This window comes from Arachis hypogaea, chromosome 5, assembly GCF_003086295.3.
Source record: "Arachis hypogaea cultivar Tifrunner chromosome 5, arahy.Tifrunner.gnm2.J5K5, whole genome shotgun sequence".
NCBI lineage: Eukaryota > Viridiplantae > Streptophyta > Magnoliopsida > Fabales > Fabaceae > Arachis > Arachis hypogaea.
The window spans coordinates 89,115,598-89,142,433 of record NC_092040.1 but is presented as its reverse complement, the minus strand read 5'-3'; the positions used below and the strand labels follow the sequence as shown (position 1 = coordinate 89,142,433).

Below are 26,836 nucleotides of genomic sequence, written 5' to 3'. Positions count from 1 at the left end.
ATGCCAGAACCTGAAGTTTGGCACCAGGATCCTGGGAATGTGTGCATAATTGCTGCTTACATGGTGCCAAATGCCAATATGCTGAAAAAGAAGGTTTCCAGCGTGATCTTCACAGAATCTTTTGATTTAATTTAGTTTTTAAAATTAGTTTTGAATTAAGAAAAGATATTTCTAGATTTTAGAAATAGTATGTTATATTTATTAGGATTAGATATAAAAGGAGAAGAGATCTTGGCCTGGGATTTCTTCTTCTCCCCTTCCGCATTTTTCAGAATTACACACTTTTCTCTGCAAGGATTTACTTTCTCCATGAGTAACTAAACTTCTTCTATTATGGTTAGGAGCTCTGTTTATTCTATGAATTAATACTATTGTTATTCTACTTTTAATCAATGCACTGTTCTATATTCAAGAATTACTTTCATTCTTCATCTTAGGAATCAGAATATATTAGAAGATAACTCTTTTTTTTTTACTTGAAATCTTGTTGAATCTTGGAAAAGCTAACTCACTTGAATAACAGCTTAAAAGTAAATTCTCGCAGTTCTCTAGTTATCTGGATTTAACGTGATACGTGATATATAATTATCTTATCTTTGGGTAATTAAGGTTTGTGTGGCTAATAAACTAGAATTGGACTTAAACATTTAATCTAAATTAAGTGAACAAAGAATTGTCGGTTGATTAGGTCAGAGAAGAGTAAAACACTAAGAAATTAGTGTTTAATCAATTAGGATTTGTCATGAATTGAATCGTGCATGATTAAAGTAGTTGGTAAGAATTGTTAATCCGAAAAAATAAACATCTCCAAAACCTTAACTGTTTTTCACACATTTTTCACATCCAAGTCATTATTTGCTTTCTTAATCTCTAAATTACTGTTTAATGCTAATTGCACTCAAAACACTCAAAATCCAATATACTTGTCAGTTTAGTTATGGTTTTGAAATACCACACCAAACAACTAGAGACATCAAAGATAATTGGGACAGGCTAGGCGACTATCAATAATAATGTGGTTTATGAGAAATTTAATTCCCTTGTTGGAATTTTATTTTCAACATTGTGCAGCATGACATCTCTTACAGATCAACATGACAAATGGGCTTCTTATGCTGGACCTGGAGGATGGAATGGTAATTATCTATCTTCACTTATCGGAGAACACTTGTCAAGGGTCTTAAAATAAAGTGATTTTCTTGAAGAGTAAAATATGTTCAACGTTTATAACGCATGAATTTTGTATTTAATGAAGAAAAATTAGAACTTTAAAAAAGTTCTAATTAAAGTAACTATATTATCAATTTTTGTGAACAGATCCTGACATGCTTGAAATTGGAAATGGAGGCATGACAGAAGAATACCGTGTTCATTTTAGCATATGGGCATTAGCTAAGGTATTTTCATTTCTATATATGTCACAAAATTTTATGGACAAAATGTATGTTATATATATTTGTTACTCGAAAAAGATTTTCGATTAAGATGAGCTAATTTGAAATGGAAGCAGATGTTGAAAAGAAGCACGTGCAACATTAATTAGGAGTTATTCGACACAGATTCGATTCTGGATGTCTTATTAAATCGGACCGGCCTAGTCGAACAGGTATTCGAATGAGAAATCGAATAGTTGCTCAAATAGTAGATCGAACGGTTACGTAAGTAGAGAAGTTGAAGACCTTTCATCATGTGAGGAATTTATGGGTAACGTTTTTGGGGAAAAGAGCGGAAACGGTTACCTGGGAGCGTGCATACAAGACAGCATTATGTAATTAATAATCGGTTATAAAAATGGGTTATAAATATTAGAAAGTTTTAGAGAATAAATGTTGAAACTTTGCTTCAGAAATTATTCACGCACACTCACATCCCCAGAGACTTTCTGAGTCTGCTTCGAGTTAATTATTTGTAGGGTTCCTTCCATGTCTTTATCTTTTCAATTTAACTTTCTTCAAACTTTATCTTTCAAGCAAGTTTATTTTACAAGCAATTTTATGTTTCAAGCAAAGTTTATTTTTTGAATCCAATTTATATTTCAGTATCTTTTAATTTTCATGCCAAAAGCCCTTTGACCTAGTCGAAGGCGCCTTTACCGCTTTCTTTAAATTTCAACGCAATCTTTTCGATTTCAACCAATTTCCATTTCGAATTCGTCGTTTCAAACTTCTTTTTTTCTTTTACAAATTTTAATTTATTTTTCGTTTCAACATTTGTCTAATCGAAGATGCTTTGATGCACTTATAAAAGCCTGGTACCTGCAAAGAGGATTAGGTTTCACTCCCAGATTATTAGATATCGAACCACCATCGATTTGCTAAAAATCAACAAAACAAATTGGCATGCCCAGTGGGACAGTTTTAAATTGAAGTGTGTCAAAAAAATTTTGTATTATTTGGTGTATGTGATTGAGAAGCGGAAATATCATTCACATGGCTGATGAGTTGTCAAATGTGAATGGTGGTTCATTCACCAATGATAGCATACCAGTAATTGCGCAACAAGCAAACATGATTTAACGTTCGGAAGGTGCGATTGGAAGTGAAAGCATAGCGGTTAACACTGTACAAACTGGAAATGTTGGACGTAACATTTGTCCACGTGGTAATTTGCCACCACCTTCAATAACTACCGGTTGGCCCCCTTATGGCCTTCTTCCCGGTTATACTCCACTGATGGGTAGTTTTGTTCCTCCTGTTCGATTTAGGAGTGTAAATGGAGGGAATAATTCTCAAAACCCACAACATTTCGAATATTCTCGTGATTATAATGTAGGCTCTACTTCGAATGCTGCTAATTCTATGGCAGTGTATTGGCAGCATGTAGAGGAAAAACATCATGACTTAGTCAATTTGTTGACTCAGCGAATGACCACTGTAAGACCCAGAACCTTTGAAAAATCTTTTATAATCAAGTCTCAAATCATATAGTTATGCATAGCCTTAATTTTAGAAATTATTTTATTAAAGACAATTAAGGCAAGTTTTGATTTATTGAATTTGAGATAAGTTATGATTATTATACAATTTTATAATTATTGGATTTGTATATTTTATTGAAAATAATTTGTAAAATTAATGAGCAAATAGTATTTTCTATATACAATTAGTGTTGGATTTAATTGTGTTTCAATTACTATATTTTCCCCAATTTCATTTGAAATTACTAAAATACCCCTAACCCTAACCCTGAAACCCTAACCCGTGACCCGATTACCTTCTCCCCCAACCCGGCAGTAGCAACACAAATGCTCCCCCCTTTTTTCCTCAAACCAATACACCCAGCAGTAGCAGCAGATCTTCCCCCTTTCCCAACAGAACGTAACACACACAGCTTCCTATTTCCATGAAAGAAAGAAATTGAGGCAGAGAGGGAGAGGGAGCTTGAGAAGCGAGATTGGGCAGAGAGGGAAAGGCTGCGCTGTGACCACCGCCCAGCTGTCGCAGTCGCCGTCGCGCCTTGCGGAGGTCAGCTTCGCCGTCTTCTGCCTTTCTTCAGACCGTCTCGCCACTGACGTCGTTGAGCAGGGAGAGCGACCACCACGCGGAGCCACCATCCTTGCTCGTCGTCCCCCATGGAGTCACCCCCGTCTGTGAAGCCTGGGTCGCCGTTCTGCCTCGCCATCGCCACAGAAGCAGCACCCAACCCAGCCGCGCCGCCGTCCATGCGCTGTCGCAGAGTAGATCTGAGGCGAGGGGAGGACCGCGATGGGGGAAAGAGTCGCACCACCCAGTCGCCGATCTGCTCGCTGCCAGCATCGCCGGTATTGAGGTCAGCCACTCCACTACCACCGTCGAGCTTTGTTTGCGGATGGTGCTTCTCTTGGAGGTTTGGAGGAAGGGAGGCAGAACCACGAGGTAGAGGAGCCATTGGGGGTGTTGCACCAACCACCGCCGCAGGTGTCGTTGCCGGAGAAGGAAGCTGCGTCTCTGTGAGTCTGACCGTCGGGGATGGTTTTGTGACTTCTGGGATCACCGTCGGAGCTCCGAGCTGAGCTTCTGCCATTTGAGAACCCTGTTGCCGTCGCCGGAAGAACTCTGTCGGTAAGGGTTTTGATTGAGGTTTCTGTCTTTTTGGTTTTCGAGAAGGTTTTAATGTTGCGCAGTTTTTATAGTTGATCCACCGGAGCTTCTGGCCGCTGCTGGAGCTGTTGTCGGGGCTGGTTCGAAATCGTAGCTGCTTCGTGTTGTTATTCCGGTAAGAAATTATGTTTCGAAAGCCCTATGGTAGTGTCCCTATGTGTATTGAAGCCCTTACGATATTAATGTCCTTAGAGTTTAGTAACTGAGGTTGCTTGTTGTAATATAGAGCTATTTGTGCTGCTGCGAAAATGTGTGGGGCTGTGCTTTGAAGCTGCCTTTGATTTGGAGTTGAGGCGAAAAGAACTTATGAGGCGTTTGGATTATGAAATTTGCATTTTTGAGGTAGGGGCGCTTTCCGAAAACTATATTTTATGTATGAAATTATTACATATAGATACTGATGTGAGATAATGTGTATTTAGTGGTTGTAGCAGTCTTATGTATTATTGATTGTCTCGAATGATTATGAATATTTGTTTGATTGGATTGTCGTATGGCTTTGTGAAACGAAATGCTTATGAAGTTGATTCTTTTAAAGCTTTGAGATTGAGTTTAATCCGTTGGAAATTGATTTGAGTTGAATGAATTTTCTTAAGAAGGTAAAAAATAGAATACACTCTTGAATTCAGCCTGGCTTGCTTTAAATGATCTGGTTTGATAAATAATTGTTGCTGAACCGTTTCTTTAAAGCTTTAGAAATGAGTTTATTCGACTGATGATGATTTGATTTTGAAACGGTTTTCTTGAAATATGGAATTGAGATGACTGTTGGATTTTGACTTGCCTTGGACTGATTTTGAAATTTGGACCGTTGAAAAGGATTGTGAAACGGTTTAGTTGGGACCCGAACCGGATGGCAAAGTCCAAGTTTCAGGGGAGATGCTGCCGAAATTTCTATAAAATTCGAGTCTTTATTGAAATGTTGTTTGGGAAAAATGATGAGTTAAAGACTTCTACTATTTTATTTGAATTATCAAGAAAAGGATGATTCATGCTTTTGAAAAGAGAAAATTGTGATTTAGTCTTTCTTCTTAAGAAAGGCATTGTATCTCTTTCAGGAGAAAGCGCTTTCTAAATCGGAAAGACAAGGTTTTAATGATTTTAAATGAATTTGACAAAATGAGTTATATTATTCTCCCCTAAAGACTTGGGACTCTGCCGAGGAACTTTGTTATAAAATCCCATTGTTGGATGGATGATTTTGAATGTTTCAAAATGAATCTTTAACTTTCCATGGTTATGGAAGTTTTGGAAAGAGTATGCCGAGAGTGGCATTGATTTTAAAAGGGGAATTTACCTTGAGTAAAAGTGGCTTATGAGCCTGAGATGATTTGAAAATGAGATCTTTAAAGCCAAGGCTGAAAAGAGTTGAAACTTGATTTCAAATTGAAATGAACTGAGAAAAAGTGATTTATGGCTTAAATGCCGATTTTATGAATTTGATGATGTTGAATGGTGAAAGTGCTGTTTTGTTATGGGCCGGAGTGGCTTTGTATGATTATGAATATTGGTTGGTTCTAGATTGAACCGTGAGTCGGAATGGTTGTGTATGATATGAATATTGGCTGGTTCTGGACTGAACCGTGAGCCGGATGGCTAAGATGGATGTTGATCCAATGAGAATGAATGCATGTATATGCTGAATCATTGATAAATGTGAATGTTGCACTTCCACTATCGGAGATAAGAGTTTCCCTGGGAGAAAGCATTGGCTAGCCACCACGTGCTTCAGGTTGAGACTCGAAGCTCTTTTGACCCTATGTCGTCAGGGTGGCGGGGCACTGTGAAAGCCCCGGATGAGCTCACCCCCATAAATATTCACTAGTGAGGGTGATGGATATGGATCATGATTATGATCAAGTTTATATTGAGTATAACTCGAGTTGGGGAGACACGACAGAGGGATAGTCCAATGGTTAGCTACCAGGACTTGTCGGGTTGGCTCTATAACCAACAGATGATATCATCAGCCACTATGTGGTGATTGGTTGTTGGTTGGATTGTTTGGGCCTAGGGCCGTGGTTGAATTGAGATGGACCGATGGTTGGTTTCGGTTTTGTGTTTCTGATTTGGAAAAGTATGAAAGGCTAATTTGGTTCAGCATAGATAAACCTTTTGAAAGGCTTTTGAATATTGTTTTAAATGAAGAGTTTTCTCTTTCAGAAAAGGATTTCAGATTTCTTTTTATTGAAAACCATTGTTTTTTAAAAGAAGCATAAGTCGGTTATTAATCACTGATGCCGTTTATCTTCACGTATCCTATTACAGTAATTCTCAAAAACCCTCTACTGAGAACCCTTTCGAGGATGATGTTCTCACCCCCTTACATTTTTCCCCTTTCAGGATATGGACGCAGATGTCACGAAGAGTTTATTTAATTGTTGTTGAGATGCTTTGTATTGCTTTAGATTATTATTTATTGCACCCTCGCCTTTATCTTGATATATTCTGTAAGGGGGATAGGAATTGTATTGGATAATGCTTGTAATATTATATATATATATATATATATATATATGTATGTATATATATGGATGTACTCTTTATGAGTTTTTATAAGTTGTATGGTATCTATGGATGTACGTTATCGAATGAAGTATCTTGGGAGCGATATTGCCGTAAAAAGTTTTAAACAGACTCATATTTTAGTATTAAATAGTATAAGTGTCGTCGTAATGTCCGATCTATCAGAGTCACGCAGCCGGAAGCGTGAGCTTTGGTAGTCAGGGTGTTACATTATGGTATCAGAGCATTCCTTCCTGTAGAGCCTGAGGAATGGACCGACTATGCTTCAATTGCATACTCTGAGCGTTTGTCATGTATTAAGTCTTGTCGAATGACGAGAATTAGAGCTTTATGCACATGGCGGTCTATTGATTAACGCTATTAGTCTTGCGTTGCATAATTCTTGGTATTAAGTTTGGCCGGCTTAATACTAGTGAATTATGTATATGAAAGCACTAATGGGTTATCATAGATGATATGCGAGTTTTGAGTAAAGCGAATCGCAGGTTTTGGGAATGCTAGAAACTATTTCTCGAGGCTATTCAGTTGTGTGTCTTGAATTCTATTCGAGTCGATCTGTTCTTTCATATCCTAACTTGAAGTTCTTGTTTGCTACTCCTCTTGAAAAGTAATTTGATGTTTCCACTCTATTTCTCTATTCATATGCATTCTTGTTTGATCTTAGGTGCATATGCTTGTTTAAAATCCTTATTGCATCTATCTTCCTCTGTCTGAGTTCTTCTTAACTCATGTATTCTTTGATATGGCTTTGAACTTGACCTAACGCGCTGTGCGTTTTAACTCTGGATTCCGAGTCCATTCTTAGAGGAATTATCAATTCAGTTTTTTCTCTTATTTAATGGTGATCACAGCCAATTTTGAGATTTTATAAAAATTGCTGTTGATTAGATACATACTTATCTATATATGAACTTTGAAGATTTCTTATACAGTTTAACAACTATTTAATTTTAATACCTCGCTTGTACTTTTACTGGTTTATGGAACTGCATTTACCTTAAATTACAATTTGACTTTCTAGTAATTTTACTATAGTTCCAATGCACATCTCGTGATTATGTATTTGGATATTTTTCAACATTTTGGAAAGAAAGGACTTTTCACTTTTATCCCCGTTGAGCTTCGTTTGATAAGCTTTACTCAACTTATTTTGAATTGAGTTTGATTTAGCATGCTATATGGTTTATGCCATTGTTGTTCTTTTGAAAGTGTTGGACTCATAGCTTTCTTCCTTTGAATGGACTAAATTCTCTATTAAACCTTCCAACTCTATAAATGTCATACTTGACTTTGTTTTTAACTAATCTTTTACATTTCATGAACATTTACATTGATCTTGGTTTTTCTTCTCTGGTGAATCTCATTCTTATACGAGACAGTTTGGTTCATTTCAAAATAGTGCATCGTTTATCCTCTCATTGTCCTTACAAGAGTTTTTAGTCAAAGATTTATCCTTGGGAAATCACTAATGATTGGGTTATCTTTTCCTATGACTTTTGCGTTCTTTTGGATCAATTGAAAGCTTGTTTGATGTCACATGCCTAGTGGATCTTGTTTTAACTACCTTGATTTAAGATCTTTTCTTGTATGGCTTGACTCCTTTTCAAGTACATCATAATCTTCTTGAATATCGTTGTGAGATGGTGATTTCAAGTATACTTTTGGAGTCTTGTTTTGAATTTTATAAAGCATATTGATTTCTCTTTGAAGAAGTTCTAAATCGAACTTATTTTTCAGTTGCTTGGTTATAATTGAAACCATTGTTCAATTTTTGACGAAATTGTTTTAAAGTTGACATGCGCTATTTTAAATGAGGTTTTGAGAAGTTTCCTTGCTTAATGGAAACCTGTTCGTTTGTAACGCACCACTTATTTTCTTACCAGATTGCAAGCAAATTTTTACCTCAGAATTTCTTTTCTAAAAAGAGTTTAACTTTCTCTTTCGTCCTTGCTAAATCTTTTATACACGCTTGTTTGAATATGGAATTTGGGAATTTTTGAACAAGCATTTGAGTTCTCTTCCGAGTTTTATGATTGCTTTTGGTTAAGTTGTGCACCTAATTATCTTTCTAACATATTTGAGGAAATATTTTGGGCTCTTAGCCAAATTTGTGTGCATTTTGTTTTTAATGCTATACATGATCTACTTCAACATGAAATTGAATTAGAGCAGAGGCCGTTTATACTTTGTTACTCTCTTGAAGGATGTTTGTTGTTTAACTTCTCTTTCAGACTACGAAGTGATTTTTGCAAGTTTTCGATTCTTTTATGAACAATGTATTCGGGAGTATTTCTAATCGTGCTCTTGAGTTCTGTGAACTTTGTCTTGGGTCTGAGATATTCTTTTCTGTAGACCTCATACTTCTTTGACTCAGCTTGAAATTGTTTCAAACTAATGTGCTGACCTTCTACTTATCGGTCCTATTGAATTTCTGTGATACAAGGGTTATCTTTGAAGTTGTCAATTGACTTATTTATTGCAAACTTCATTTACTTGATCATCCTTGCTTGTCTGGGATTGGATACATTCTCTCAAATCTATGAGTATTATCTTTGACAATTGTTGCTCCTTTCTAAATCTTGTATCCTTCTGAGTAGACTCAAGAATTGTTTTGATATCACGTGTGACTTGTAGACATAGTATTGCGATGCGTTAGTTCCTTAAGACGTGATATGTTCATACAGAAGTTGAAACGGTAGGTGTGCAACGTTACGAGTTGTGGGTGTTTTGTTCCTTGTGAACAAGTTTGCGGTTGTCAGGCTTATGATCGAATATGGGAATTGTAAAGTGCTTGATAGAGTTGGAAAATTGAAGCTTTGAGGTTGAGATGAGATTAGTGTGCGGATGTTGAGCTCGTCGTTGTAACCTCATCCTGTTTTATAACCTTCAATGCCTTACCTTACTATCACAAGTTTGACCCATGTCACCTTTTGCATTGAGCCTACCTTGTAGCGTTTGCTTTGCACTCACACTTCTACTTTTGCATCCTTATGCATATGACAATCAAAGTATTTGAAAATCGTATATATGTTTATATTTTAAGATATTTTTGCTTCTTCCTTAAATGTGTTCAAGGGTGAACTGCTATGGGACTTCTTTCGTTTTGTATCAATTTTCGAGGACGAAAATTTTTATAAGGTGGGTAGAATGTAAGACCCAGAACCTTTGAAAAGTCTTTTATGATCAAGTCTCAAATCATATAGTTATGCATAGCCTTAATTTTAGAAATTATTTTATTAAAGATAATTAAGGCAAGTTTTGATTTATTGAATTTGAGATAAGTTATGATTATTATGCAATTTTATAATTATTGGATTTGTATGTTTTATTGAAAATAATTTGTAAAATTGATGAGCAAATAGTATTTTTTATATACAATTAGTGTTGGATGTACTTGGGTTTCAATTACTATATTTTTCCCAATTTTATTTGAAATTACTAAAATACCCCTAACCCTAACCCTGAAACCCTAACCCATGACCCAGTTACCTTCTCCCTCAACCCGGCGGCAGCAACACAAATGCTCCCCCCTTTTTCCTCAAACCAATACACCCAGTAGTAGCAGCAGATCTTTCCCCTTTCCCAACAGAACGCAACACACACAGCTTCCCATTTCCATGAAAGAAAGAAATTGAGGCAGAGAGGGAGATGGAGCTTGAGAAGGGAGATCGGGCAGAGAAGGAAGGGCTGCGCTGTGACCACCGCCCAGCTGTCGCAGTCACCGTCGTGCCTTACAGAGGTCAGCTTCACCGTCTTCTGCCTTCCTTCAGACTGTCTCGCCACTGACGTCGTTGAGCAGGGAGAGCGACCACCACGCGGAGCCGCCGTCCTTGCTCGTCGTCCCCCATGGAGTCGCTGCCGTCTATGAAGCCTGGGTCACCGTTCTGCCTCGCCATCGCCACTGAAGCAGCACCCAGCCCAGACGTGCACGCCGTCCCTGCGCTGTCGTAGAGCAGATCTGAGGCAAGGGGGAGGACCGCGATGAGGGAAACAGTCGCGCCACCCAGTCGCCGGTCTGCTCGCCGCCAGTATCGCTGGTATTGAGGTCAGCCACTCCACTACCACTGTCAAGCTTTGTTTGGGGCTGGTGCTTCTCTTGGAGGTTTGGAGGAAGGGAGGCAGAACCACGAGGTAGAGGAGCCATTGGGGTTTGCTGTCGAGCTGCTGCACCAGCCACCGCCGCAGGTGTCGCTGCCAGAGAAGGAAGCTGCGTCTCTGTGAGTCTGACCACCGGGGATGGTTTTGTGACTTACGGGATCACCGCCGGAGCTCCAGGCTGAGCTTCTGCCATTTGAGAACCCTGTTGCCGTCGCCGGAAGAACTCTGTCGGTAAGGGTTTTGATTGAGGCTCCTGCCTTTTTGGTTTTCGAGAAGGTTTTAATGTTGCACAATTTTTATAGTTGATCCACCAGAGCTTCTGGCCGCCGCTGGAGCTGTTCCTGGGACCGGTTCGAAATCATAGCTGCTTTGTGTTGTTATTCCGGTAAGAAATTATGTTTCGAAAGCTCTACATTAGTGTCCCTACGTGTATTGAAGCCCTTATGGATTAATGTCCGTAGAGTTTAGTAACTGAGGTTGCTTGTTGTAATTTAGAGCTGTTTGTGCTACTGCGAAAATGTGTGGGGCTGTGCTTTGAAGCTGTCTTTGATTTCGAGTTGAGGCGAAAAGAACTTATGAGGCATTTGGATTATGGAATTTGTGTTTTGAGGTAGGGGTGCTTTTCGAAAACTATATTTTATGTATGGAATTATTACATATGGATACTGATGTGTGACAATGTGTATTTGGTGATTGTAGCAGCCTTATGTATTATTGATTGTCTCGAATGGTTATGAATATTTGTTTGATTGGATTGTTGTATGGCTTTGTGAAACGAAATGCTTATGAAGTTGATTCTTTTAAAGCTTTGAGATTGAGTTTAATCCGTTGGAAATTGATTTGAGTTGAATGGATTTTCTTAAGAAGGTGAAAAATTGAATACACTCTTGAATTCATCCTGGCTTGCTTTAAATGATCTGGTTTGATAAATAATTGTTGCTGAACCGTTTCTTTAAAGCTTTAGAAATGAGTTTATTCGGCTAATAATGATTTGATTTTGAAACGATTTTCTTGAAATATGGAATTGAGATGACTGTTGGATTTTGACTTGCCTTGGACTGATTTTGAAATTTGGACTATTGAAAAGGATTGTGAAACGGTTTAGTTGGGACCCGAACCGGGTGGCAAAGTCCAAGTTTTATGGGAGATGCTGCAGAAATTTCTATAAAATCTGAGTCTTTATTGAAATGTTGTTTGGGAAAAATGATGAGTTAAAGACTTCTACTATTTTATTTGAATTATCAAGAAAAGAATGATTCATGCTTTTGAAATGAATTACTAAAGAGGAAATTGTGATTTAGTCTTGCTTCTTAAGAAAGGCATTGTACCTCTTTCAGGAGAAAGCTATTTAGATGAAACTTATGTTTTAAAGCTGTTTTAAATGTGACAAGTGCAATGCCTTTGAAATTGACTTGAGGGTTTCAATTAGAGGAGTTTCAATGACTTTGAAAGAACCTGAATGTCTATTGACAAGTTTCATTTTGAAATGTTTTGGGAAAGGTTTTAAGTACTCTTTGAATTCTGAATTCTTGCAAGACTAAAACAATTTTGAACAGTTGAAATGCTTTAGAATTTATCATGGTGGTTGAAATTGGTTTTGCCTAAGTAAAGGAAATGGCTTTGAAAGAAAGTAAATGATTATGTGACTCGGTTTGGCTTAGATCCTATTTTATTACTCAAATCGGAAAGCCAAGCTTTTAATGATTTTAAATGAATTTGGCGAAATGAGTTATGTTATTCTCCCCTAAAGACTTGGGACTCTGCCGAGGAACTTTGTTATAAAATCCCATTGTTGGATGGATGATTTTGAATGTTTCAAAATGAATCTTTAACTTTCCATGGTTATGGAAGTTTTGGAAAGAGGATGCCGAGAGTGGCATTGTTTTTAAAAGGGGAATTTACCTTGAGTAAAAGTGGCTTATTAGCCTGAGATGATTTGAGAAATGAGATCTTTAAAGCCAAGGCTGAAAAAAGTTGAAACTTGATTTCAAATTGAAATGAACTGAGAAAAAGTGATTTATGGCTTAAATGCCGATTTTATGAATTTGATGATGTTGAATGGTGGAAGTGCTGTTTTGTTATGGGCCGGAGTGGCTTTGTATGATTATGAATATTGGTTGGTTCTGGATTGAACCGGGAGCCGGAATGGCTGTGTATGATATGAATATTGGCTGGTTCTGGACTGAACCGTCAGCCGGATGGCTAAGATGGATGTTGATCCATGGATGAGAATGAATGCATGTATATGCTGAATCATTGATAAATGTGAATGTTGCACTTCCACTATCGGAGATAAGAGTTTTCCTGGGAGAAAGCAGTGGCTAGCCACCACGTGCTCCAGGTTGAGACTCGAAGCTCTTTTGACCCTTTGTCGTTAGGGTGGCAGGGCACTGTGAAAGCCTCGGATGAGCTCACCCCCATAAATATTCACCAGTGAGGATGATGGATATGGATCATGATTATGATCAAGTTTATATTGAGTATAACTCGAGTTGGGGAGACACGATAGAGGGATAGTCCAATGGTTAGCTACCAGGACTTGTCGGGTTGGCTCTATAACCGATAGATGATATCATCAGCCACTAAGGATAGGCATGCATCATATGCATCTATGTGACATTGTTTGGGTCTGCATATTGTGGTTGGTTTGCCTTTGTGATTAATTGCTAATTGTTCTACTTGCTGTAATTGTTTGTTTGTACTTGAACTTCCTATCTGTGTTTGCAACTGGGACTTCGTTGGATTGTGGTGATTGGTTGTTGGTTGGATTGTTTGGGCCTAGGGCCGTGGTTGAATTGAGATGGACCGATGGTTGGTTTCGGTTTTGTGTTTCTGATTTGGAAAAGTATGAAAGGCTAATTTGGTTCAGCATAGATAAACCTTTTGAAAGGCTTTTGAATATTGTTTTAAATGAAGAGTTTTCTCTTTCAGAAAAGGATTTCAGATTTCTTTTTATTGAAAACCATTGTTTTTTAAAGAAGCATAAGTCGTTATTAATTACTGATGCCGTTTATCTTCACGTATCCTATTACAGTAATTCTCAAAAACCCTCTACTGAGAACCTTTTCGAGGATGATGTTCTCACCCCCTTACATTTTTCCCCTTTCAGGATATGGACGCAGATGTCATGAAGAGTTTATTTAATTGTTGTTGAGATGCTTTGTATTGCTTTAGATTATTATTTATTGTACCTTCACCTTTATCTTGATATATTCTGTAAGGGGATAGGAATTGTATTGGATAATGCTTGTAATATTATATATATATATATATATATATATTATATATATGTACTCTTTATGAGTTTTTGTAATTTGTATGGTATCTATGGATGTACGTTATCGAATGAAGTATCTTGGGAGCGATATTGCGGTAAAAAGTTTTAAACAGGCTCATATTTTAGTATTAAATAGTATAAGTGTCATCGTAATGTCCGATCTATCAGATTCACCCAGCCGGAAGCGTGAGTTTTGGTAGTCAGGGTGTTACAACCACAATTCTAAATCCTATGATGGCTAATCACGAATCGAAATTCGAACGTCTTGCTAGACAAGTCGAACGTATTGCTCGAATCATAGATTATGAGGAAGGTGAAAGGCATAATGCTAGGGAAAATAATGAAGGTTTCAAAAATATGTTTCAAAATAAAAACAATGTTTTAAATAGAGAAAATCCTCATGTAGTTCCCTGTGGCCAAGATGCTGATGAATTTCTAGCCAGATTATGTGCTAATCATGGTGGTGAACGTTATCAAGTCACCAGAATCGTGGAAGAAGTGCTCAATCGAGTTGTTTTAAATGTCGGTTTTATGAATCGACCTCATTTTGTGTCTGCTTCTCCTCAAGTTGTTCAAATGGCTGAAGTGCCAAGAGGGGGTGAAAAATCCAAAGATAATCACAAAATTTGCTGGGAAAATTGGAGAGTCAACTACTGAACATGTTGCTCGATATTTGGTCGAAATCGGAAACCTAGCCAATGATGAGAATCTGAAAATGAAGTTTTTTCCTTCTTCGTTAACGAAGAATGCATTTACTTGGTTTTCCAATCTCAGACCAAATTCAATAACGACATGGAATCAGTTGGAAATTACTTTTCATGCTCAATTTTATCGAGGGGAATTGAATGTGGTAGTTACTGATCTAGTTGCTTTGAAACGTGAAGATGGTGAAACCATTGACGATTACATAATACATTTCAAAAATGCTAGAAGTAGGTGCTATGTGTCATTACTTGAGAGTGAAGTTGTGAAAATAGCAGTTATGGGGTTAGGATTTTATATGCGTCAAAAGTTGCTTAATGTGCATATTCCTGACTTAGCCCATTCAGCTGAAAAGGTTCGTCAGGTCAAACTCATGAAAAAAGAAAACGTTAAACATAGGAATGAGCAGAAACCAAAGAGTAAACCTTTTACCCGAAAAGAGAAATTCGCTTATGTGACTATGGAGTCTTCAGAAGAGGAACTCGATTTCGAGGCAGATGATATGGCCGAACTTAAAAAGGGTCCTCCATATGTTTGTTCCTTACTTAAAAAGCTTCCTAATAATGAAAAGTCGAATGATTCAAAACTGAAAAGTGGAAAGAAATATAGTTTTGATATTTCAAAATCTGATCAGATTTTTGACGTGTTGCTTAAAGATAAACAGTTAATTCTACCTGAGGGTAGAACCTTACTTGCGGTGAAAGATTTAAAAAGGAAACCTTATTGTAAATTTTACCAAGCAACCAGACATTCGACTAACAGTTGTGTTTGTTTCAGGGACTTAATTCAGGAAGTTATAATGGAAGGACGTCTAAAGTTTGATGATGGTAAGAAAAAAATGAAGGTCGATGTTGATCCTTTCGATGCTCATGCTAGATTCGTTGAACTATATTTTGGAGTAAATATGGTTGGTATATCTTACAACTTTGATGTGGCTCTTGATGATTTTGAGTCACAAGTTTGATCTGTGTATCTTCGAGCCGGAGATGGCCTGCTAGACTTTTTAGTACAGCAAAAGATTAAGGACCATGATGTGTCCTTATGTCCTTAGAGTCAGAGGATACCCAAGAGGTAGGGCAGAAGAATTATCAATCAAAATAAAAAGCCTCAAGCAGATGTAAGCAAGGGGGCAACGCCTTTCGCTTATTCTCTAATTATCTTTCCTTTTGATGGAGAGACGTACCCGAAGGGAATTCCATCTCCTGCAAAGATGGAGAAAGGCAAAGCAATAGCTCATTCCTTCGGGGTCGAGAAAGGCAAGGAAGTTGATATCGATAAATAGTACTTCAAAAAAAGAGGATGATGATATGGTTGGAACAATTTCGATTATTCCAACTGATTATCTGGGGTAATATGAAGGCGACCCAAAGGATGACTATGATATGGAAGCCGAAGAAGCTTTTTCCTTCATTCAATATGAGGATGAACCGTGTTATTTTCTAAGGCCTACTGAAAGGCAGAAATCCCATTTTCGCCCACTCCATATCACTACTACTTTGAGTGGGATCAAAGTAAATAAAGTTCTAATTGATAGGGGAGCAGCAATAAGTCTCCTACCTGAAAGAATGCTGATGAAGGTGGGGAAATATCCTGATTATCTGGTCCCCACTAACAATGCTGTGACAGACTTCAGTGGTTCTTCAACGCCAGCAAAAGGTCTTGTCACTTTGGGAGTGAAGGTTGGCTTATCCTTATTAGTGCGTGATTGGATCCATGGTGGGAGCTGTACCTTCTACTGTGCATCAAAGTGTACTTCTTTGGACGGAGGATGGCAAGCCTGAAGTTATTAAGGCAAATTCGAATCTTTATGTCGAACAACTGCATGTTGATTTTAGGATGTATAATCCTAAGCTGAAGCCTTTGAATGTTGACAAGACACTGAACTCTTACAATTCGAAGGCTGTTATCTATCTTCGGAAGGTTTGACGGTAAAGTTGCACTACCCATAGTTGGATGTGAGCCCAACTGGCTGGGATTGTCTCTCTTAGAGTTTGTTGATGGATTTCTCTCTGGACCAGGTTGAGGATATTTCAGATTACCTAGTAACTTTAAATAATTATTTAAATAATCTCTTTCTATAGGAAATAAAGGTGGTTCTTCTGATAAAGTAGAATCATGTAGGAATATAAGTTCTTTTTCTAGTTGTAACAACTTGGTACCTTCGATCGAGTTTAGTCATGGTGTTAGTTCTTCTTCTTTATGTAATACAAGTGTTGTTTCGAGTCAAACTACTGATTTGATAGCAAAACTTCATTATATTGAAAATAATGCTATGGATAATTCAGCAAAAGATCAAATCTATTCTGTTTATAATGAATATATGGATTTATCTTTTGATTGCATCTATGATTTAGAACCTTTGGGTTTCGAAAAGTATTCAGTAAAAGATGAGGATCATTTTAGAGGATTCGAATCTCAAGATCCCTTAGAAGAAATTAATTTAGGGTCTCTTGATGATGTTCGAGTCACTTATATTTGTAAAGGTCTTGTTGATCCTTTTCGAACTGAACTTTTCCATCTTTTACATGAATTTAAAGATTATTTTGCTTGGGATTATCATGAGATGCCTGGTCTCGATCGTTCTCTTGTAGAGCATCGATTAGCATTGAAACTAAATGCTCGACCTATGAAGTAAACCCCCCGTCATTTTGCTCCAGAAATCAATCAAAAGATTAAAGAAGAAATAGAACGTTTGATTAAAGTAGAGTATATTCAAACCGCACGTTATGTCGATTGGATTTCGAATATTGTGCCTGTTTTGAAGAAAAATGGAAAACTAAGGGTTTGCATCGATTTCAGAGATTTGAATAATGTTACTCCAAAGGATGAATATTTTATGCCAATTGCAGATATGTTGATTGATTATGCAGCAGGAAACGAAATTTTAAGTTTTATGGATGGTTATTCAGGATATAACCAAATCTTCATTGCAAAAGATGATGTGTCTAAAACTGCTTTTCGTTGTCCTAGGGCATTAGGCACTTATGGATGGGTGGTTATGCCTTTCGGTTTGAAAAAATGCTGGTGCAACTTACCAGCGGGCGATGAATGCCATATTTCATGAATATATTGGCAAATTTATGGAAGTGTATATCAATGATGTGATGGTCAAATCGATTTCGATGAATCATCATATTGATCACTTAAGGAAGGCATTTGTTACTATGAGGAAGAAAGGGTTAAAAATGAATCCTTTGAAATGTGCCTTTGGTGTATCGGCTTGGAATTTCCTAAGTTTTATTGTTCATAAAAAAGGAATTGCAATTGATAAAAACAAAGCCGAAGCAATATTAGCATTGTCTGCGCCCAAATCGAAAAAAGAAGTGCAATCCTTCCTAGGAAAGGTGAATTACCTCAGAAGGTTCATTTTGAATCTTTCTGACCGAACTTGAGTGTTTGCATCTTTAGTGAAACTAAAGAATGACTCACAGTTCGAATGGACAAATGAGCATCAATCGGCGTTCAATTCGATAAAGGCTTATTTATCTAAAGCTCCGATTATGGCGAATGTTCGCCCACATGAGCCCTTAAAATTATACATCGCAGCATCTACAAATACAATTGGGTGTATGTTAGCTCAAGATGACGAGGATGGGCATGAACGGGCTGTTTATTATCTAAGTCGAGTTTTAACTGATATTGAAACAAGGTATTCCCCGATAGAAAATTGTGTTTATCTCTATACTATGCCTATATAAAATTGAAATGTTACATGGTGGCTAAAGCGGTGAAGGTTATAGCACAAACTGATCTCATCAAATATATGTTGAGTTTTCTGATGTTACGGGGGCGTTTAGGAAAATGGATGTTGGCTGTGATAGAATTTGATTTACAGTATGTCCCAGCCAAAGCTATAAAAGGTCAAGTCATTGCAGATTTTCTCGTTGACAATTCGAATCATCTAAATGACCAGGGAGAAAATGTAATCGATATTGAAGTCGATTATTGGAAGTTATATTTTGATGGATCAAAGCATAAAGATGGTGCAGGGGTTGGAATTCTTATTATCTCACCAGAGGGGATTCCATCAGAATTCTTATTTGAGTTAAAATAACCTTGCTCGAATAATGTGGCAGAGCATGAAGCTTTAATTTTGGGTCTTGAAATATTAATTAGTATAGGGGCTTTGGAATTCCAAATACTAGGGGATTCTCAGTTAGTTTTAAAGCAGTTATCGAAGGAGTTTAGATGCAATAATGAGAAGTTGCAAAAATATTTAACAACGGCTTGGGAGTTATTAACCTCCTTTCGAAAAGTTTCTCTGGTTCACATCCTGAGGATTCAAAATGAAATTGCTAATGAGTTAGTCCAAATTGCTTCGAGATATGGAATCGGTCCAGAAACTCTTAAAAAGTTGGCTAGTGTCCATCAAAGTTTAGTGCTTGCAAATGAAAGAAAGGATTTGTGTATAGATGAACGGGAAGATAATGATTGGAGAAAGCCTGTTGCTGAGTATTTGAAGAATCCCAGCACCCCAGTTGAAAGAAAAATAAAATTGCAGGCGATGAATTTTGTCATAATGGCTGAAGAGTTGTATAAAAAAGGAATCGATGGAAGTTTGTCGAGATGTTTAGGCCAAGATGATAAAAATATTGCTTTGGGTAAAGTTCATAAAGGAATATGTGGGGCCCACCAAGCTGGAAAGAAGATGAAATGAGTGTTATATCGCAACCACGTGTATTGTCCATCCATGATAAAAGATTGTATCGATTATGCAAAGGCATGTCAGGAATGTCAAAAACATGGTTCGATACAGCAGATTCCAGCATCTGTGTTGCATTCGATAATAAAGCCATGGCCATTTAGAGGTTGGGCTTTAGATTTGATTGGGTTGATTCACCCCCCTTCATTGAAACAACATAAATTCATCTTGGTAGCAATCGATTACTTCACTAAGTGGGTTGAAGCAGTTCCTCTGATAGAAGTTGGTCAAAATGAAATAATAGATTTCATTGAGGAACATATAATTCATCAATTTGGAATTCCTCAAACATTAAGCACTGATCAAGGGACTATGTTTACTGGTCAACGAATTAAAAATTTTGCAGCCTCAAGGAATATCAATATGGTTACTTCAACTCCCTATTATGCACAGGCTAATGGGCAAGTGGAAGCAGCGAATAAAATCCTGATAAGTTTAATAAAAAAATAGATCGGGAATAGACCTCAAACGTGGCATGAAACTTTAAGCCAAGTATTATGGGCTTATCGAAATTCGCCAAGGGGTTCAATAGGTACTTCACCTTATAAGTTGGTTTATGGCCATGATGTTGTGTTGCCACTAGAAATTAATTTAAATACTTTAAGGGTGTCAAAAAAATGATTTGCCAGTCGATGATTACTGGAATGCAATGTTTGATGAGTTGAATGAATTAGACTCAGAGCGGATATTGGCACTTGAGAATATGATTCGACAAAAAGAAAGTGTAGCTCGAAGTTATTATCGTCGAATAAGAGAAAAGTGTTTCAGTATAGGTGAGTTAGTTTTAAAAGTTATTTTGCCAATGGAAAAGAAATCGAGATTTCTTGGCAAATGGTCCCATACTTGGGAAGGTCCTTTCCAAGTGATAGGATTGTATACAGGAAATGCATACGGATAAAAGATATCGAATCAGAAAATATAATTGACTTAATTAATGGAAAATACTTAAAGTAATATTATTATTTGCTAAATTAAAAGTCAAGGTGCATAAGTCCGAAAGAAAGTGAAATTATCATAAATACTGAAATCTAAGAAGAAGTATGAGGTGCCAGGAGTTTTGCCAAGTCTAAGCGTAGCTTTACCCTTTCATGATCTAGAGTTGAAAGTGCCTCAGTGTGCCTAAATTTTTTGTATTGGACCTTGTCAAGTTGCTTCCCACATTCTTCTTGTTTGGTCTCAATAGAAACGATCTCTTGAATGAGTTGCTGTTATTCTTGCTGGGCAGTGGCCAGAGGTGTGGCTATATCAGCTCTTCTCGTGTAAATTTTTGCAAGTTTTTCATTAATTTGGGCCAATTCTGTTTCAATTTTTATCTCTTCTCTATCATAACGAGCCTGAACAGAAATAGCCTGAGAAATTCTCAAATCAAATTCTTTACGAGAAGCTTTGATTGGTTGCAGAGCTGCAGTATAGCCTTCTACCTCAGTTCTGATCTTAGCTTCCTCATTTCGATTTCTTGGAGTTTGTTCTGGGTAGCTACGCTGTTGTTGGCAATTTGTTTGAATTGGTGGAATATGGCAAAAGTGGAGTTGGAGCCGAAAATTCAAAGGCAGAATTCAGAAGATTGGATAAAAGCTGGTTAAGAATTGCATCATTGATCCATGCAGCAAGTGGACGGTCCAAGAGTTTAAGAAGTGATCGAAGTTGTTCTTGAGCATCAACATTCAGCTCGAATGAAGGACCAGAAAGTATAGGAGCAGGAATAGGCACTTCGTCTTCTTGGATAGCTTGATTTAGGATGGAGACCAGGTTAGCCAAAGTGGCACTTGTAGGTTTAGAAGAAACACCCAAACTTCCAGATCCTTGACCAGGAGGAGTTTGAAATTCAGCTTGTTGAAGAGGACTAGAGGTTCTTTGAGGAGAAGAAAGAGTCTCCAGAACTCTTGATGCAGAATCCGAGTCAGGGCCAGTGGTCTCAACAACTCGAGATGGAGAGTCAAAATCAGAGGCCACTTGATATTCGGATGAAGGTGCAACCTGGATGACTGAAGAAGTATGTCCAGTGCTCAGAGTTCGTGTTGGTGAGTGTTGGGATTGCTCTATTGTTAGATCAACCACTTGTGTCCCAATGGGAGGTGGAAAAGCAATTTGTATTGGATGAACAAACTCTATGGCTTGGATTGAATCATCAGATGTGGTTCATCCCTGGTCATATTATTGTTGTTGAAACGGTAGATTAAGTGCAGGGGGTGAGGTAATTGATTGAGCAGCAGTAGTGGGCTAATGCACAAGGTACACAGTCATAAATCAAGATTTATCCTAACTTAATTGAAATGTATGTAGAAATGACATGATGTTACTAGAATGAGTCTTGGCCTTCAAATTAATTGAAGACCTGAATCCGAATTAGCTGTATCCTCTAATTGTGAGGAAGCAGTAAGGATGTAACGAATAGATTCCCCACTTTCATCAGAGCTCTCACTCGAAGGTTGCAATTGTAACTGATGAAAAGATCGAGATCAAAAGATGTTAAGTAAAGGTTATTTTCGAAATATTTCAATTTAAGGTGCATGAGTATAGGTAGAAAAGTTACCCTTTTGGAAGTCCTTGTAGGAGTCCTTCGACTCTTCCGTTGCGGTTGTCGTGAGGAGGCTGTAGGGTCGGCTTTTCTTTTTTGAGATTTTTTGAGAGAACCTTTAGCAGCAGGAGTCGTTCAAATAGTAGAACACTGGATTTCCTCTAAGGTACGGTTGTACCTGGAATAGTAAGCAATCCACCATTCAAAACAAGATTTGGTGATATATGAACTGCAATCATAAACGAGGAAATTGAAATGCTCTCTTTGTTGTTGATTTTTCAAAAGGCAGAAATCAAGTTCACTTTGAGAAGTTAGAGTGGTGTGGCAAAATGGCTTATTGTTTCGAGGAAGTGGAGTTAGGATGGCTTGTGAGAAGCATAGTTGCCTGGCTATGACATGAGGGGTGTACAGGGTCACTTTGAGTTTTTCCTTTTTGTGTTGGGACAGTCTTGTAGGAATTACTTGAACAACCTGTAAATTCGCCCAACTCCAAGTAGCAAGTTCACTTTCCTCAGTGTCATTTGGAAAGAGTAAACGCTCGAGCCATGCAGGTCCACAATTTCGACGCATAAAGGGAGTGAAATTGAGGTATTCATTGTAAAAATCTTTACAGGAATGAAAAAGAGAGAAAACAGCTCAGAATCGGTCTTCATCCGATTGTGTTTCTAGAAAATTTGGCTAAAAATCAGCCAATCGAAAACCTTCGACGTGCTGTTTGTCGGTAGCACCACTCCCAGGCTTTGTCATGTATTTTTCAAAAATGGCATTAAGCCATAGTTGGAGAAGTCAAGGAGGGCCACCTGTGCTAATCAAATAATTATTTCGGAGACAATTTACAAATTGACCAAGCTCTTCAAAAACATGCCTTAGAAGAAGCTTGGCCAAATTAAGGTTATTTCCTTCATGCAACAGAGCGGCCAGAGGAAGGAAAAACTTCAACATCTGGACACTTCGAGAACAGAAGACAATTGTATTTAGCCAATAGAACATAAAGGCTATGTGCTTATCATATGTAACAGCAGTGCCCTCTGCGCCCATGTGATGAGCAATAAAGTCGCTATAGGAAGAAGTGGAGGCAATAGTGTATTGGTGTTTGGGTTGCATGTCAGAAGTGAAGTCTGCAGGACTTATCGGTAGCCCTGTAATTGCAGCTACGTCCAAAAAAGACATACCAATCATTCCATAAGGAAGGAGAAAATTGTTGGTAGTCCTATTCCAGAAACAAGTTACGGCCCCAATCATCCAAGGGAGAGTTGAAGGTGAGAAATGGAAAAGTCTTAGAAGGTCCTAAATCCCCAAAACCCCCCAAGCAGCGCTTTTTGTGGGAGCAAGGCGCTGATGCCAGGCTGTGAAGTCGGTCCCACGAGGGTTGATCTTTGAATTATTCTTGAAAGGTTTCTGATTAATGAAGAAAGAGATATCGAGGGCTTGATTGATCAACAAATCTTCCCCCTGAGCACTAGGAAAGAAAGGTAGTTTCCCTTTCCAGGGGTTCGATAGGCCCAAGGAAACACTGAGTATCTCCGCCTACCGTGAAAGGGATTAGGATTCTGGTATCATTGATTTGAAGTTGTGGGTCATCAATGACTTTATCATTGACTTGATTCAGCACATGAAGGGCTGGTGGAGCTAGTGGTGCCACCATGGGACCTTTACCCCTGTCTTGGGTAGCAGCATGAGATGAAGAAGCGGCCATTGCAGAGCAAAGAAGAAGGGAGTTTAAAGGATAAGGGTTGTGCAGGAAATATTGATGCAAGAAAAGTTTAGGAAGCAAGGGTTCGAGAAAAATCGAACAAAGACGAAGTGTTGAATTTAAAGGGAATGTTATTGTAGCCGTTACTGCAGGAGGAACTCAAAAAAAAAGAGGTAACTTTGCAAAGAAGGCGAAGTGGGGGAGAGAGAAAGTGTGAATCGTGGGAGACGTGCCAAACGGGTCAGTATTAATGGGAAGTTAAATGGTAATCATTATTCATTCAAGAGATTGAAATTTAAATTTGGATTAAGTGTTTCATCTTCTAATAATGATTTCGAAGACAAACACATTAATCCAAAGGGGCAATTTGTTAGACGAAAAAGATTTTCGATTAAGAAGAGCTAATTCGAAATGGGAGCAGATGTCGAAAAGAAGCACGTGCAAGTATTAATTAGGAGTTATTCGACACAAACTCGATTCTGGATGCCTTATTAAATCAGACGGGCCTAGTCGAACAGGTATTCGAATGAGAAATCGAATAGTTGCTCGAATAGTAGATCGAACGATTATGTAAGTGGAGAAGTTGAAGGCTTTTCATCATGTGAGGAATTTATGGGTAACATTTATGGGCAAAAGAGCGGGAACGGTTACCTGGGAATACGCATACAAAACAGCACTATGTAATTAATAATCGGTTACAAAAATGGGTTATAAATATTAGAAAGTTTTAGGGAATAAAGGTTGAACTTTGCTTCAGAAATTACTCACGCACACTCACATCCCCAAAGACTTTCTGAGTCTGCTTCGAGTTAATTATCTGTAGAGTTTCTTCCATGTCTTTATCTTTTCAATTTAACTTTCTGCAAACTTTATCTTTCAAGCAAGTTTATGTTTCAAGCAATGTTTATTTTTTGAATCCAATTTATATTTTAGTATTTTTTAATTTTCATGCCAAAAGCCCTTTGACTCGGTCGAAGGCGCCTTTATCGCTTTCTTAAAATTTCAACGCAATCTTTTTTATTTCAATCAATTTCCATTTCGAATTCGTCGTTTCAATCTTCTTTTATTCTTTTACAAATTTTAATTTATTTTTCGTTTTAATATTTGTCTAATTGAAGACGCTTTGATGCACTTATAGAAAACTGGTACCTGTAAAGAGGAGTAAATTTTACTCCCAAATTATTAGATATCGAACCATCATCAATTTGCTAAAAATCGACAAAACATTATTATAACTATTTTGCTTTTTTTTTTAATTTATAGGCTCCTCTATTGATTGGCTGTGATACGCGAGCCCTTGATAAGACCACAAAGGAACTACTAAGCAATTCAGAAGCTATTGCTGTAAATAAACCAAGGCAAGAGAAAAAGCTAAAAATCATCATCATCAACAACAACAACAACAATTGCAGACAATGAATGAATGCCTTTTAAGCTATTTATTTTCTTATATATTGCAGATAAACTAGGAATTCAGGAAAGAAGGTGAAAAGTAATAATGGTTTGGAGGTTATTTTCTTTTGAAAATATTTAATAATAAAAAAATATTAGTTAAAAATTATTAAAATTTATTATTTTTTATTTTATTTAATACATTCTATAATAAATAAATATTAAATAAAATAAATTTGAGCTATTTTTTTTCTAGCATTATCAATTTCTTCTTTTTTTTTTCATGTGCTTGCTATATTAGTTTTTTTGTAATGACGTCGATAACAAAAATATTTTATTTGTAAAATATTTCTGTATACTAAGTTAATACATATATATCTTTTATACTATATATTAATAGAAAGTAAAATTAAATCATATAAAACGAGTTTCATATTCAATCTAATAATAGAGGAATAGTATAATTTATTTTAATGCACTCTCGGTATAAAATAGTTATATATAATTACATAATATCATATAGCAAAAATATTTATATTTTATATTAATTGTGTAAATAATAATAAAAAATGAATATAATTAGATATACTATTCTTATGCACTATTATTAGGGCAATTTACATAAATAAATTGTTTGTCTCTCAAATTTACGTAATTATATTGTTTTTAATATGAAGACGCAAATATATTGTTTTATATATCTATAGAAATCGCTACTGGAGTAGCGGTTTACCGAAACACATAATCTGCTATAACCAGCAACGGATTACATGCGAATAGGGAACACAAACCGCTAGAGACTGTCGAAGTTTCTGTTTGTTGATGTTTGGCCATAAGCCACCGTTGTCAGTAGCGATTTATATGTATCGAGACACGTGCCTAAACTGCTGGAGGCAGTAACAGTTTATTTTGAGTATATATTTTTTGCAATCATATGATTTATATAGATAAAAAATGAAGTAATTTTTAAAGAAAAAATGTGTACTTTAGTGAATTTTTTACTAAAATAAATTATTTTATCATTCATGAGTTTTAGAAGGGATGAAGATAAAAAAAAAATAGTCTTAGTTTATATATTTTAGTACTCTGTGCTCACTCTTTAATTTGCTATTTAATCTCATTTTAATAATAAATACAAATAAAAATTATTACAGATATATTTATATTTTTTATTTTTTTCATCAAAATTATGATGCTATCACTATTATTTATCCAATTAATCAACTATAAAATATAAATAGTTTTTATTTTTTAAAATCTTAGAAGATATAAATGCAATTACCTTTTGAGTTATATGGCTAAGATTTAAAGATGATTTTTTAAATACATATTAATTGGTAAAATTTTATATTCTTATGAATTATTTTTATAAATTAAAAAAAATAAAATTACTAATATCTATCAGAATAATTATACCTCTCTATCAACATAGATTTAATATATATATAAAAATTTGTATTTTAAAATTTAAAATTAATTTTATTTTAATTTTTTTAAATATTTAAATAAAATATAATTTTAACAAAAGGCTTCTACAAAAAATATATATTATTTGGTCTTGGTGTATAAATTTTAAAAGAGATGAGAAACAAAAAAAATTAATTTTGGTTTATATAATTTAATACTTTGAGTATTGTATTTTTTTATTTGTAATTTGGTCTCACTTTTAATAATAAATACAAATAAAAAATTTTATTACATGTATATTTATATTTTTTAAATTATACTGTGAAATGATAAATTAAATTTTTTTTATTTATGATATTATTTAAATAGTATATACCATTAATTATTTGTTTTGTAATTATTTTTTTAGATAAATATTAGTTTTACTATTTATTTTCATACT

The 26,836-nt window shown here is 36.4% G+C and overlaps 1 protein-coding gene across 1 annotated transcript; it reads left to right on the top strand.

Moving 5' to 3' along the window:
• On the top strand, positions 1-25,119 carry LOC112803696 (alpha-galactosidase-like). Its single transcript, XM_025847176.1, has 6 exons — positions 1-93; positions 931-992; positions 1,072-1,136; positions 1,318-1,397; positions 24,859-24,958; positions 25,064-25,119. Exons 1-6 carry the CDS (start codon positions 1-3, stop codon positions 25,117-25,119), a joined length of 456 nt encoding a protein of 151 aa, XP_025702961.1.
• Positions 25,120-26,836: the final 1,717 nt, after the last annotated feature.

What these genes read in the sequence shown, in the direction of transcription:
- LOC112803696 (XM_025847176.1), top strand. Translation starts at nt 1, where the DNA reads ATGCCAGAACCTGAAGTTTGGCACCAGGATCCTGGGAATGTGTGCATA. An exon ending in CCAATATGCTGAAAAAGAAG is followed by an intron (nt 94 to 930) that starts GTTTCCAGCGTG and finishes TATACTTGTCAG; the next exon opens with TTTAGTTATGGTTTTGAAAT. An exon ending in TGGACCTGGAGGATGGAATG is followed by an intron (nt 1,137 to 1,317) that starts GTAATTATCTAT and finishes TTTTGTGAACAG; the next exon opens with ATCCTGACATGCTTGAAATT.